Below are 13815 nucleotides of genomic sequence, written 5' to 3'. Positions count from 1 at the left end.
GGCCATGTCTAGTGTGGGTTCCATCTCATGGAGTGGTCCTTAAATCCAATCATTAAGTGTTGATTATTGCCATAACCTGTGTGCCATTATTGCACTGGTATAGCTCGCAGGCAGGTCACACCTGGCTGTTTGTGTGGCTGCTGGGATCTGAACTTGAGTATTCAAGTGTATGCAGCAAGTATTCTTATTCACTAAGCTGTCTTTGTAGCCCTTAATTTAGTATTTACACCAAGTGTTTATATGGTGCTATTTTGACTTATAAAGAACTTCCACAGTGTATGATATTCATTTAGAACATGCGTATCTGTGTATGTATACGCATCATATTCAGGTAAGAGTAGGAAATAATAGGGATAAAATTTGATATTTATTTTACTGTAGACAATGGTTTCCATTACCCCTCTGTGATCTTCACAGTGACCTGTCAGGAACTGGCGAGATTGGAATACCATCCAGTTACCACTGGGAACCAAGCCCACGAAAGGCTCAGTGGAGTTAGACTGTGAGCTCTTAGAAGCAGCAAGAAGATTAACTTGTCATTTTTCTGTGCACTACACTGGGCCTCCATTCCCGAGTGAACGAATGGTCTTAAAGTGGAACCTTTGACCAACAATCACTAAAACACACTTGTCCCCATCTGCTTCATTTCAGCCAGGAACTGGCACCGCCAAGAGGCGCCCGCAGTGACCTAAAGACCGTAAATAGAGCCTGAATTGTAATTTACCTTTACAGTACATCTTGTTGGTATCGGATGTACAGAATTGTGCTTTCATGTCTGTCTTAACACCAGTGAACCTTTTTTCTATTAAACGTGTTTTTATGGCCAGGGGAATGCTTAGTGGGTAAAGCTTAGGACACGACAAACTAAAAGGGACTCTGTGGAAGGCAGGGACTAACACTCAGAGTTGTCCTCTAACCTCCTCATGCACAGTGTGGCATGTGTGCACCTGCCTGCACACTCCCGTGTGTGCATGCATGTGTACACACCATCTGCATACTTACAAAGATTTAAAAAAACCTTTTAAAATGGCGTCTGTTGGTTTTGTGAGAGAAAAGTGCACCTGTAGATGCTAGTGAGACATGCAGATTTAGACTCTGGCTCAGGGAAACCGATTCCTCATAGCCTCCCCCCCTCCCCAGTTGTGTGTGTGCGTGTTTGGTTTTTGTTGGTGTATGGGCCTGTGCTTGTATATGTGTGCATGTGGGGTTGTGTGCATGGAGGTCAGAGATCAATGTTAGATGGTCTCCTCGATCGTCCTTCACAGATTTTTTTGAGGCAGGGTCTCTCGCCGAGCCTGCTGGTGACAGATCTGGCTTGACTCGGTTCGGATGCTTGTGCAGCAGGCTCTTTCACCGGCCGAGCTGTCTCCCCAGCCCTGCATGTGGTGTTAGTAGGAGTGACATGCTTCAGCTGTTGGTGAAATGCGAACCCTTTGGACAGGCGCTGAGTATTCATTTACATGGTGGTCCAGTGTTAGCTTTGCCCCTTCCCAGATAATCAGTTAGGAAACCCTGACTAATCAGAAAGATGGAAGAACCAGCCCTGTCGTCTATCCACGTTCTTTCAAGATATTTACCATAAGCTTTTTAAGATGAGCAAGCTGTCAAATCCTTGCTATGAAATGTTGACATTTGAAATAACTATCCAGGGATGTTCACTTGAAGTGAAAATTAAGTGATAACTTTATGCAACACCTTAAGGAGAGTCACTGCTATCCAGTATGTTTTAGAAATATATGGATTTTATGATTCTTTGAGAAATGGAGGTACGTCTGTCCTGCTACAGACGTGGAAATGTATTTCACAGAGATAACTTTGGTGTTTCGTGGCTATAACCCTGCAACTTGGGAGAAGAAGGCATGTGGAGCCAAGGCCAAGGCCAAGACCAACCGGGCTGCCCATGTCAAAAAGAAAAATCATTCATAAATTTAGATAGGCACTCTGAAGTTTCCCGGCATCTCTTTTCCATTTTGAAATCTAGGTGCAAATACTGCTCTCTGTAATTCATTTAATGTCACTGTGACCCATTGATGTTTTTGCTGAACTTGTTCTATTCTTAGCTGGGAGTATTATGCCTGTCATTAGTAGTTAATGGAGTCTTTCCATAACTGCCTGGGAATCCTGTTCTAGGACCTAGAATCCTGATGAAGGATTCTAAGACAACATCTAGGAATCATTTCTTTGGGTTCTGTGTAGCCCAAAGGCAGTGCGCTTGACTAGCATGCCCAGGGTCCTTGGTTTGGTTGCCAAAAACCAAAACAAACAAAAAACAAAGAATCGTTTCTTGTTTTGTGTGTGTGTGTGTGTGTGTGTGTGTGTATGTTTTGCTTGTATGTATGTATGTATGTGTACTATGTGCATGCCAAGTGCCCTTAGAGTCAGAAGAGGGTATCAGATCCCCTGGAACTGGGACTACAGACAGCTGTGACACTAACCCAGGTCCTCTGGAAGGGCAGCAAGACCTCTTAGCCTGTGAGCGTGGCTCCAAAGAACTGTTTCTTTCTAGGCATGGTGACACATGCCTGTAACCTCAGCCCTCAAGAGGCTAAGGTAGGAGGGTCTTGAGCTCAAGGCCATCCTGAGATGTGCAGCAAGACCCTGTCATTTCTCTGACTGGTTGGTGGTCTCTGTTGGGCTGTGACCATTTCCTTTGTTTATTTCTGCTTTAACTTACTGATGCTTTTCTGGATGTTAGGGAAGTAGTGTGTGTGTGTGTGTGTGTGTGTGTGTGTGTGTGTGTGTGTGTGTGTGTGATATCTCACAGTATTACCTAAATACTGTTATTTAGGTTATTTAAAGCTTAGTACTTTTTTGTTTTGTTTTTCTTTTTGTTTTTCACAGTCTCACTATATAGTCCTGGCTGTCCTGGAACTAACTTTGTAGACCAGACTGGCCTTGAACTCACAGAGATCTGCCTGCCTGTGGGAGTAAAGGCATGGGCTACCATGCATGGCAAGCTTGGTAATTTTTTTTTTTTTTTTTTTTTCTGAGGCAGGGTTTCTCTGGGTAGCCCTGGCTGTCCTAGAACTCACTCTGTAGACTAGACTGGCCTTGAACTCATCGAGATTCACCTGCCTCTGCCTCCGAAGTGCTGGGATTAAAGGTGTGCCTCCCCCCACCCCACCCCCCGCAAGCTTGGTAAATTTTACATTTAAACTTTTATTAAGGCAGAACATACGTGTAATAACATCATGTGTATACAGTTTGATGGATCTTCCATGTGATGTACCTGGGTGTTTACTGCCCAGAGGTACCTTCCCAGTCAGAACCTCCTGTCTCCTGCGTAACCACTACCGACTCTGTCCCTTGAGAGCCTTTGTGTCTGTTCCTGGCCTCCGTGTACTTGGAGTCAGAGCTTTTGTGACTTAACGCTGCTGCTCTTTTCTGTGTTCTAGCTGTGTCGTGTCCCTGTTAGGGTTCTCCTGCAGCATCCATCCTTCCTCCTGCTGACAGGACTTTGATTTGTCTGGAAAGCTGGACGTTTGTAAATGAAGACATGGTAGATGTTCTTGGACAAACTTGTCTAGACGTTGGATGTAACCCCTCTAGTTAGAGCATTCACACTTATATAAACATGGTTGCCTCCCTTAGTTCATCTGAGACTAAACACCAGCCCATGAGCTAGAGGGGGCATTTGGAAATAATTAACTCTAGGATGGTCAGGTCCTTGCCCAGGGCTCCTCAGAAACCAGCAGAGCTGAGGGTCTGGCTGTGTTCTCCACACCAGCCTGCAGGGTTTCTCCACTGCACGCTCTTGTCTTTATGAGTGAAATAAGCTGTGGACAGCATTAGTGAAACCCCAGATTATTTCATGTTAGGCAACCTTGTGTTCCTCTTGACTGGTTTTTGTTTGTTCGTTTTAGGCCAGAACTCATGTCACCCATAGTGACTTGAACTCGCTTTGTAGTGGAGGGTGACCTTGAACTGCTTAACCACCCCGCCATCCACCCCATCCCCACCTGCACCTCATGATTGAACCACCACATCTGGCTTTGGTTGGTTGGTTGGTTTTCTTAATTTTTGCTGCTATGGTTTTGGGCACTGGATCAGGGCTTTGCACATGCTAGACAGTCTGCTTACCACTACTGTCCCAACCTGATGTTTTTGAATAATCTATAGTTATCTGATGGTGCTGGAGTCACCTTGGGGTTTTGTTTTGTTTTGAGACAAAATCTTACTCTATGGTCCAGGCTGGCCTGGAACTGCCTGTGTAGACCTGGCTGGCTTGGAACTCTGTAGCAATCCACTTGCCTCAGCTTAAGTGCTGGGAGTGCCACCACCCCAGCCCTGTGTTTTTAGCACGGGTGTTGGTAAGGGTCTGACTGTTAGCTTTTAGTCTTAATGGAGGGATAAGACTGGCAGTTCCTATGCAGAGGTTATTGATTCCATTTTTCTGAGTGTGGCCAGCGTTGAATCTTGTGTACTTAGAGATAATACTGTTGATTCATTTTGTAATGATCTTTAGGTAAGGAGGCTCTTTGTGGTAACCCCAAGTAAATGATGGTGGTTTGGGGAAGGGGAAGCATGTCACCCAAGTGTCCATTCTGTTTTTGCTTCACGTAGGCATATTGCAAAGGAAAAGTATGACAAAAGATGGGAGTGACTCTTACCCCTTTCTGCTGTGACCTGAGAATTTGGTTCTTTGATTGAGAAAGCGGGCAAGTCCTCTAGTGCTCACTCTCTAGCTTCCTAGAGAGTCTAGAAGTGACTTGCTGCTGAAACTGATGAGGAACGATCTGCAGAAGAGATCAGCCTGGGGCTTTGGGGAGGATAAGGGGGCAGCCCAGCCCTTAGCCGTAATCTGCTTATGCAGGAATGTGGAGATCTGTCAGAAACTCAGCTGCAGATACTCTGAAATTGGTAGAAACTCAGGGCTTTTTTTTCTTTCTCTCTTTTTTCTACTGTTCTGCCCTTCCTAGGAATTTGGCCACATCTCAGAGATGTGCCGTTCGTGTTTAATTATGTATACCGCGGCCATACTGTGCAGACCATCCTTTCTTAATTTATCCTTTAATTGCAATATGAAGAGGCCTTGCAGGAGGTGGGGCAATGGAATTGGAGCTTAGAGGATGAATGCCGGGACGCATTAGGGTTTTTCTAGATTCATCAAGGAGTACCTGCCACGTTTTGGGTTGCTGAGGTGCCGTATGTAGCGGGCTATTGCCACTGAGCTATGGAGTTTGCCATTTCTTTGGGAGGTGCTGGTTATTTGTTGCCCCACAGGGGTATATAGTGAGAATTAGCTTTACCTTTATCCTTTTTACCCTAACTAGGTAAGTCTTACTATATGTTTCTGATATGTGGAAAATTGTCTGTGTTGGTTAATGATGAGTGGAAGAGGCAAGGCAGGAAATAATCATTTTAGTATAATAATCGGGACAACTATAAAGATTAAGAATCAAGGGTCGAGTGTAGCTTATTTCTAACCTTTGACATAGTAAATCAAGTGCAAAACTTCATTTATCGGCAGTTGGCCCTCAGATATCTTTATTAATATCACCCAGAATATATACGTGAGTCCTAAACCGCATTACAGTTGTGTTTAGACTGTCTGCCCCAGATTTTCTGTCTCTGGTAGTGTTGATCCCAACTCCGCACAGGGTCTAGTGGAGGGTCACCGAAGAGCTATGGGAAGATGCATAATGTCCTCAAGAATCTCAGTCAAAATGGACATCAAAAAGAAGTGAGGAAGGAAGCCCAGGGGAGAGATGTTGTCCACAGACTGCCGTCGCCTCTGGCCCAGGGGAGAACAGAGCCAGTGAGGCACCAGCCTCACACTTGCAGCTCTGTGACATGCATGTGAGCATAACATGCTTCCAGGAAGTGCTGTGCAAAGCCTCGTATTTAGTGGGAGACTCTGGCTTATGGCTTGATAAGGAGACATCTTTATGGTAGGTCTTGAGTTTCAGAGGTCGTGGTCGTACCCATCATTCACAAAAATACCGGGATTCATAGGGAAAACAGTTTTCATGTTAGGAAAGGGAGAAGGCTGTAAGGCCATGCTTTCCTTGTTGCATGGAGGCAGAGTTGAACTGGAAGGCTTGCTTACCACACAGAATGTAACAGAAAGCCATGCCCACCTCCACTGCCCCATTTAAGACACTTCTACAGCTCGTCTCGCTTACCTGGACAGGTCACCTTCTGTGCTGGGACAGGTAGGCCTTAGTCAGACCTACCCCTCACATGCAGGTGCTATATGCCTCAAAGTCTGAAAAGGTTCCTGCTTTTCTGTCTTGAGGGGCAGGGTGAGAAATGGTGTTCAGATCATTTCCCGAGCCACTCAGTACTTTGAGAAACCTGGTATCACTCCTGGATCCTTACAGACTTTTCAGTGTCTCTGCCTTTTAGAAGCTCCAGCTCTAAGTACACTGATACAGATTGTTCTCATCTGCCTGTTTTCAACATTTCTAACACAAACAGGAGGATTTCTAGGGAAGATTAAACAGCCTCCCAAGCTCACCCATTTTGTTCTCTGTGGACATTTGTCCTCACCTAGGTTCAGGAATAGATGACTATAATCTTGCTTAATTCTTCTCCTTTCAAAGGAAACCAAGAGGTGCTGGTTTTACTGGGTGGGTGGGTGGGTGGGTGGGGACTTGATTATTATTTTTCTTAACTTGAACATGCCAGCACACCCTCTGGAAGAAACAAAATATCAGGTGTGCACCATCAGTCACCTCTTTACCAAGCACTGATGTTTCCCCCTCTCACAGGACTCTCTCTCTCTGGTGACAAGTTAGTGTGGACTATCAAACCTCAAAACTAGCCTTCTTGTTTAGAGATGAGAGAGCACAGGCCGAGCCCCTGTGTACTGTGAGATGGTCTGTATGTCAAATTGCTCTGATTGGTCAATAGATAAAATACTGATTGGCCAGTGGCTAGGTAGGAAGTATAGGCGGGACTAACAGAGAGGAGAAAAGAAAGAACAGGAAGGCGGAAGGAGAGACTGCCAGCCGCCACCATGACAAGCAGCACGTGAAGATGCTGGTAAGCCACGAGCCACGTGGCAAGGTATAGATTTATGGAAATGGGTTAATTAAGATATAAAAACAGTTAGCAAGAAGCCTGCCACGGCCATACAGTCTGTAAGCAATATAAGTCTCTGTGTTTACTTGGTTGGGTCTAAGCGGCTGTGGGACTGGCAGGTGACAGAGATTTGTCCTGACTGTGGGCAAGGCAGGAAAACTCTAGTTACACCTGTGTCTCAGAGCCTTCCTGCATTTGTGTGGTCTTTTTGTCAAAAAAGACAAAAGTAATCATTCTGTTGTTGTGATCACTTTCCTGTTTATAGTTTCTGGCCCCCAAAGACAAAGCAAAAGAAGACGCAGCAGAGCTTGAAGAAGGTGGTGATGTGGATGATTTAGTAAGTACTTTTAATATGGACCAGGTGTGTAAAGACCCCAAGGTCTGAGCTGTAAATACAGCACAAACCTGTCATTGTAGGTGTGTGTGTGTGTGTGTGTGTGTGTGTGTGATTTCACACACACCAGACGCACCTTGCACTGTTAATTATTACCATTACAATTAATTATTACTATTATAAATTTAATCATATAGGTAATTTCATAATGGGGATTCCTGAGTTCTGCGGTTTCAATTATAGTGTTCATTCAGATTAATCCTTCCCTCTGAAGAACTAAAAGAGAGCCAGGGAAGCTGTTCCCTGAGTAGAAAAACGTTATAATTCACTGAAATTGTTCTTAACCAAAAATAAGCAGTGTAACATGCAGTTTGTGTGGGTTGACGAATACAAACATTCTTTAAAAGCCCACTTCTTCAGTGTTCTCAATTAGCTTAATAGAAACAAAGCCAACTGATAGACATTTGCAGTTTCCTGGACTCATCACACCGCACTGTGGGTGCCTGGGAAGCTGTGCAAATGTGGACTTTCACAGCCGTCGTTCATGTGTGGAAAGACCGTGCGTGCCCTTCAGCTTCACATGGAACCCGCAGTGATGACCACGTACCATGCTGTCAGCCTTTTTGTGGGAAAGTTTTTAGGGCTGGAATGAGGAAATCGTTGGTGTTTAAGTCCTAAAATAGTTGGCAGAGAATACCTGTACAGGGTTTGTTTGTGTGTGTGTGTGTGTGTGTGTGTGTGTGTGTGTGTGTGTGTGTGTCTGTCTGTCTGTCTGTCTGCCAGCCAGTACAGCTTCCATTCAGCCTTTCACCAGAGCCGCAGGTCTGAGAGCAGCTGGTTCCCTTCTAAATATGTTGTTCTCATTTTTCAGCTGGACATGATATAGACCATGGATGTGTCGGGAATCCAAGAGTGCCATCTCCATGTTGCTAAGAGCTCTGACAGAGAGCATCCTGGAAGCCATTCAGGGGGACCTGAAGCTCTGGCGATCATCCCAGTGGACAACTTGGGAGCGAATCACCCCAAGTCTCTACAGAGTGACCACATACACATATATTACAAGGAATGACTTAGACCCTTTCCGAATTTATAAAGAGTGACTATTTTCTGTCTGGCATATTATTTCTTGTGTGAAGTTTTACTCTTTTTGGTATATTACACACATACACTGAAGTTTCTGGAAAGTAGACTTCATTCTGTCTTGGTGTGTTGGTGAGGAATGCGGTCCTTGTGAGGCTATTAGATACTCATGGAGCCATGGCATGGAGTCTCAGCCCTGCTCAGGCGTCATTCACCAGGTCTGCTAGCAGCAACAACAACAACTTATGTAAAGGGGGCAGTAGTGTTTAGTTTTTACCAAGTAAGGGAGTTAGAAAAATCACAAGTAAAGACCAGTTGTCTTTCTCTTAAGATTTTCACCACCTGTTAGCTCATATTCTGGTGACTCTCCCTTGACAGGGTGGGAAGGGGCTCACAGTCGCTCTGTATGAGCATGTTAGCTCAGACTAACAGTGTTCTCATGAAGAGAAGGCCTTTGCTCAGTCTAGTCTCTGCCATATTGGCAAACTGGGAAAAAGCAAGGCTTGAGAAATTCCCTCAGTAGTTAGAATTGTGTCGTTCCATTGGTCCTGACTTACAGGTGTTTCAAAAAGGAAGCATGGCTGAAATGCTTTTTCCGTAATTTCACAGTCCGTCTCTTCTCTAAGTCAACTTTTATACATCTGGATGTTTTGCTTCCCCACGTAGGAAACTAGCGAAGTGTTGCTTTCCTTCCTTCTGCCCTCAGGCCTTTCCCAGGTTCTTGCTCCCCTTCCTTGATAACCTCAACCGTCGTGTGTCCTCAACAGCCTGTAGATGGTCATGAGTGGACTTCATTTGTGGGTGGCATACTGGAGCTATGGATGGCTCAGTCCCCTGTGGATCACTGCTGAGTGTATGCAAAAAAGTGTCCAGTGCAATGAAAATGAAATTTGGTCCATGCGTGAACTGACGATGGTACTCCCAAAGCGAGTGCCACACTGTTCAGGAGATGGCGGTGAGGTTCACGTTGGGCCCTTGGGATCTTCTCCTCGATAATCTGAACACTAGTGTCAGACTTGATGTCTAGGTTCCCTACACACACACACACACACACACACACACACACACACACAGACACACACGCCCCTTTGAGACAAAGTCTCACTATGTACCTATGACTGTCGTGGAACTCACTCTGTAGACCAAGCTGGCCTCAGACTCAGAGATTAGCCTGCCTCTGCCTCCTGAGTGCTGGGATTCACCACGCCCAGCTCAGGTACCCTTTTAAAGCGTTCCCAGCAAGGACAGCCAAAGCCCAGGGGATGCATGTGATTTGCTGAGTCAGTCTTGGGAGTCACAGAGTGAGAGCTTGGTTCCTTGGAGTCTGTAATGCACTATTTCCACCTCCTCCTGGACCATGAGTGTGACCCTGTAAGTACCTCCTGTCTTTGGCAGTGTGGGGAATTCTATCCTATCAAACCAGAAAAAAGGTTTGAGTCACTTTAGCCTTATAGATTTTGTGATCATTTTCTTTCTTTTTAATTATGTGTTTGTCTGTATGTGGGTATGTACATGTGAATCCAGGAGCCTGCAGACTAGAAGGGGGGCATTGGATCCCCTGGAACTGGAGTTACAGGTTGTTATGAACCACTTAGTGCGTGGTGCTGGGAACCGAACTCAGGTCCTCTGCAAAAGTACTCTGTGCTCTGACCTGCTGAGCCATCTCTCCATCCCCTCCTCCTGATGCTTTTTGACTGAGGTTACATGTAGCAGGGAGAAATGAGAAAGGACTAAATTACATGTGATTTCCAAATCCATTTCATACAACAGTGCTTGTTGACTTCATGGAGCATGCTGTTGTGAGTAGATGAGCTGTGTTTTGGATTAATTTCATTTCCGTGAAATGAGATTTGCAGGTCTACAGAACTCCAGGTTTCCTGCTGACATCTTGCCTTGGAAAGCAGTAGGCACTGAGCTGCCATCCACCAGTCATAGACTAGTCCTCCGAAGCTCAGTGTTCTCACACGTGCCAGGCTTGAACGCGCACCGGAAGTCACGGACCGTGGTCTCTGCCGCCTGTTCCTGTAACTTGGCAGAGGCTATGGCAGCAAGCAGCGCCCGACTCCTGAACCTCCACTGTGTCCCCTCACAATACCGAAGCTGATAAGCCAAAAAGGAAGTGTTCTGGACCCAAAAACTAAAGTTTATTGGTTTTGAGAGGAAGTCTAGAAAAAGAGGAAGACTTAACCTCCCATGCATTTCCATATGCCCTTTTAAGAGTTATGTGTCTTACCCCAAGCTCCATTAAGATCACTATTTTAAATGATGCTTATGAATCTTTGACAGAATTTTTAATCTTGGAAAGTGTGTTAGGGGCTGAGCATTTTTTAAAAATTTTTTATATGTATGAGTGTTTTTTCGACATGTACATCTGTGCAGCACATGAATGGATTGCCCAAGAAGGCCAGAAGAGGGGCTTGGATTCCCTGGGACTGAGTTACGAAGAGTTGTAAGCTGCTGTGTGAGTGCTGGGAGTCTAACCTAGGTCCTCTGGAAGAGCAGTGGCCAGTGTTCTTGGCTATAGCGTCCTCTCAGCAGCCCTTGTCTTGTTTTTCCAACCACGCCCAGGATGGTTTTTCAAGTCAATGGTTAACACGTGTGCTTGTGCCTTGAGGCGTGCATTGACTGGAGTGCGGCCGGTTTTGATGAGCAGCAGGTAGTCTGTTGGGGGCCCTTTCTCCCATCACGCTCATTTCATATTGACCTCGTTTTCTGCCCCCAAGCATTCTGGGTCCAGAACACTGGCTTTTTGGCTTATCAGCTTCGGTATTGTGAGGGGACACAGTGGGGGTTCAGGAGTCGGGCGCTGCTTGCTGCCATAGCCTCTGCCAAGTTACGGGAACAGCTGCCTCGCAGGCTCACCGAGTGGGAGTGTGTCCTCGGAAGTACTCTGTGAGGGCCAAAGTGCTTTCCACAGACCAGGTGCTTTCATGAATGTTCCAGCTAGAAAGCATAGGCAGAACACATGAATTCTCCTTACATAAAGATGTTAATTACATTTATTTGTATATGTATACATTAAGGAGGTCAGAGGACAACTTGCAGGTGTCTGTTGTCTCCTATCGTATGGGTCCTGCAGACTGAGTTCAGGTCATCAGGCTTGGTAGCAAAGCACCTTGCCCTGCTGAGCCATCTCCACTTTTTAGTAGGTCTGACTCTTGGTTATATCCATCGTATTTCTTTTGGAGTCTGAATCTTTCCGTGTTGACTTTCAGAACTACCTGTGGCTATTTGACATGGGACCACTTACTTATTATTACATGAAAAATTAAAGTCTGTGTGATCAAAGGTAGGACATAGAATATGCTCTGGTAGTTTTGACAAGGTGACCAGTGAATTGTCTTGGCATAATGTGTCCTCTTAAACTCTCAGAATTGTCCTAGTGTGGACTCTAGATGACATGGTACTCTAGGTTTTGATTTTATCAGTATTGCAACCTATGGCCCAAGAAATGGCCACTTGTTGCCTTGCCCCTCTCCCATGGAGCAGAGTGCACAAGGAGCCAGCAGCAAAATGGGAGTCAGCATGCTGTTTTCCGGACACCAAACTTTGGAGCACTTAGACTGTAGCTTGTGGCTAAAATTGGAAGTATGCCTCTAAGCTGGACAGAGCAAAGACACATCGTTGAGCCTGCTTAGGAGTGGGACCCGGCTTTCTTTCCTGATTTCTAGAATGGAGCACAAAGTAGAAATAATATAGCGTTTAACTCACAGATGATCTAAATAGCCCAATTACTAGTCATATTTGGGATTCTACCCCATAGAAAGCAAGCTTCATTTTCTTGACCTTTTGACCTTCATGTGGCTCTGTCTCAGAAGTGTGGAGTTGCAATCCCTGTTCAGTGTTGGGGTCTTGAAATCGTTTTGGAAAGAAAGTGCCCCCTTTCTCCATTTACGCATAAATCAGAACTAATCACTCGAGAGACAGTAATGGCGTAGTGTTCCCGACTGTGACTCAGGTGCTGAGATACGCCTGCTGAATCTCAATGCCATGGGCACTGAACAGCTGCAAGGCGTAGCAGGTCCCTTCACCTCTGCGAGCAACGAGTAAAAGCAATCTCTGTGTTTCAGTGGTGGCCACAATGCCTGGAGAAGACAGACTCTCCCAAGTGGAAGGGGTTCAGTGGGGGCTATGCAGGAGCTGTGTGAATAACGGGAACAGGTGTGGCCAGCTGTGTAGAGGAAGCAGCCCCAGAGACATGCCCCACTTCAACACACACACACACACATTCTTCAGGCCCACGTGCCTTTGCAATGTGATATGGGATGGGTAAGGCAACGGAGGGGGACTCAGACAGACCTAGGACGGAGTTAGTGGCGATTATTACTGTTCAGCATGCTAAAAATGGTATTCTTGGTTTATTGGTAGGGTTCATGAATGCATACGGTTAATAGAAGATAGTCTTTGACAAACCAAGGAAATAAAACTAATTTTGGAGCAGAACTCTCCATTTAGAAACAGGTCTGATTTGTTGGGTAAATGTTTTGATGGCCTGCTTGAGAGTAGGGGTGGTGGCGGGGTAAAGAGAGCCATGTGGTAGCTGGGCGGTGGTGGCGCACGCCTTTAATCCCAGCACTCGGGAGGCAGAGGCAGGCAGATCTCTGTGAGTTCGAGGCCAGCCTGGTCTCCAAAGCGAGTTCCAGGAAAGGCGCAAAGCTACACAGAGAAACCCTGTCTCGAAACAAACAAACAAACAAACAAAAAAAAAAAAAAAAAAAAAAGAGAGAGAGCCATGTGGGAGGAATGCCTCATTCTGGAGGGGCAAGGCAGCAGCCAGGAGTTCTGGCTGGTTTCCAGCCTTCGTCTTAGGTTCTGTCATAAACTAGGGCAGAGCTGTGAAGATGGAGGCAGGTGAAGAGGATAGTGTTGCATCCTCAGTAGGGCATTCTAGTCTTCCTTGGTGTGGGTGGTTATGGGGAAGTCCCACCAAATATACAGTACATCTGTTTCTTGCTCATGTGTTTGCAGTTGTTATCTGATAGTTACAGGTGAGTGTTACGAGCTGCTCTCTCAAAGTGGGCAAGGATGAGAGGCCGCCCGAGGGAGTCATGTTTGAATAATGTGGATGCCTTGTTGTCTAAACAGTCAGCTATAGGAGCCCAACAAACTGTGTTCTCCTTAACAGTCAGAATCCTCATGCCTGTGAGCAGACCAAGCCTCTGCAGTTCTCCATTCACAAGAACAAAAAGAAGGATCTGCAGATAAGATATCCAGAAATGCACCAAAGAAAGCCCACCTGGGTTTGTTACAGCTCACAGTTTTCAAACTGCATCCCAAGCCGTTAGTTTGAAGATGTTTAAGTTAGCACACACTGGGGCAAGATCAAAATCACCGTCAATGAATTGTATCTCTTCCATATGGCCACATTGTTTGTT

The 13815-nt window shown here is 45.6% G+C and overlaps 1 protein-coding gene across 1 annotated transcript in view; it reads left to right on the top strand.

Moving 5' to 3' along the window:
- The window catches only part of Xrcc5 (X-ray repair cross complementing 5), a 49094-nt gene extending 40612 nt beyond the window's left edge, over positions 1–8482 (top strand). The window contains exons 7-8 of the mRNA XM_059278116.1: positions 7292–7363; positions 8232–8482. Of these exons, the coding sequence (XP_059134099.1) occupies positions 7292–7363; positions 8232–8246 (87 nt within the window). The 3' untranslated portion in view covers positions 8247–8482. The remainder of the gene's footprint in view (positions 1–7291; positions 7364–8231) is intronic.
- The last annotated feature ends 5333 nt before the right edge of the window (positions 8483–13815 follow it).

This window comes from Peromyscus eremicus, chromosome 13, assembly GCF_949786415.1.
Source record: "Peromyscus eremicus chromosome 13, PerEre_H2_v1, whole genome shotgun sequence".
NCBI lineage: Eukaryota > Metazoa > Chordata > Mammalia > Rodentia > Cricetidae > Peromyscus > Peromyscus eremicus.
The sequence above is the reverse complement of the archived record's forward strand: the minus strand, read 5'-3'. Positions and strand labels throughout refer to the sequence as shown.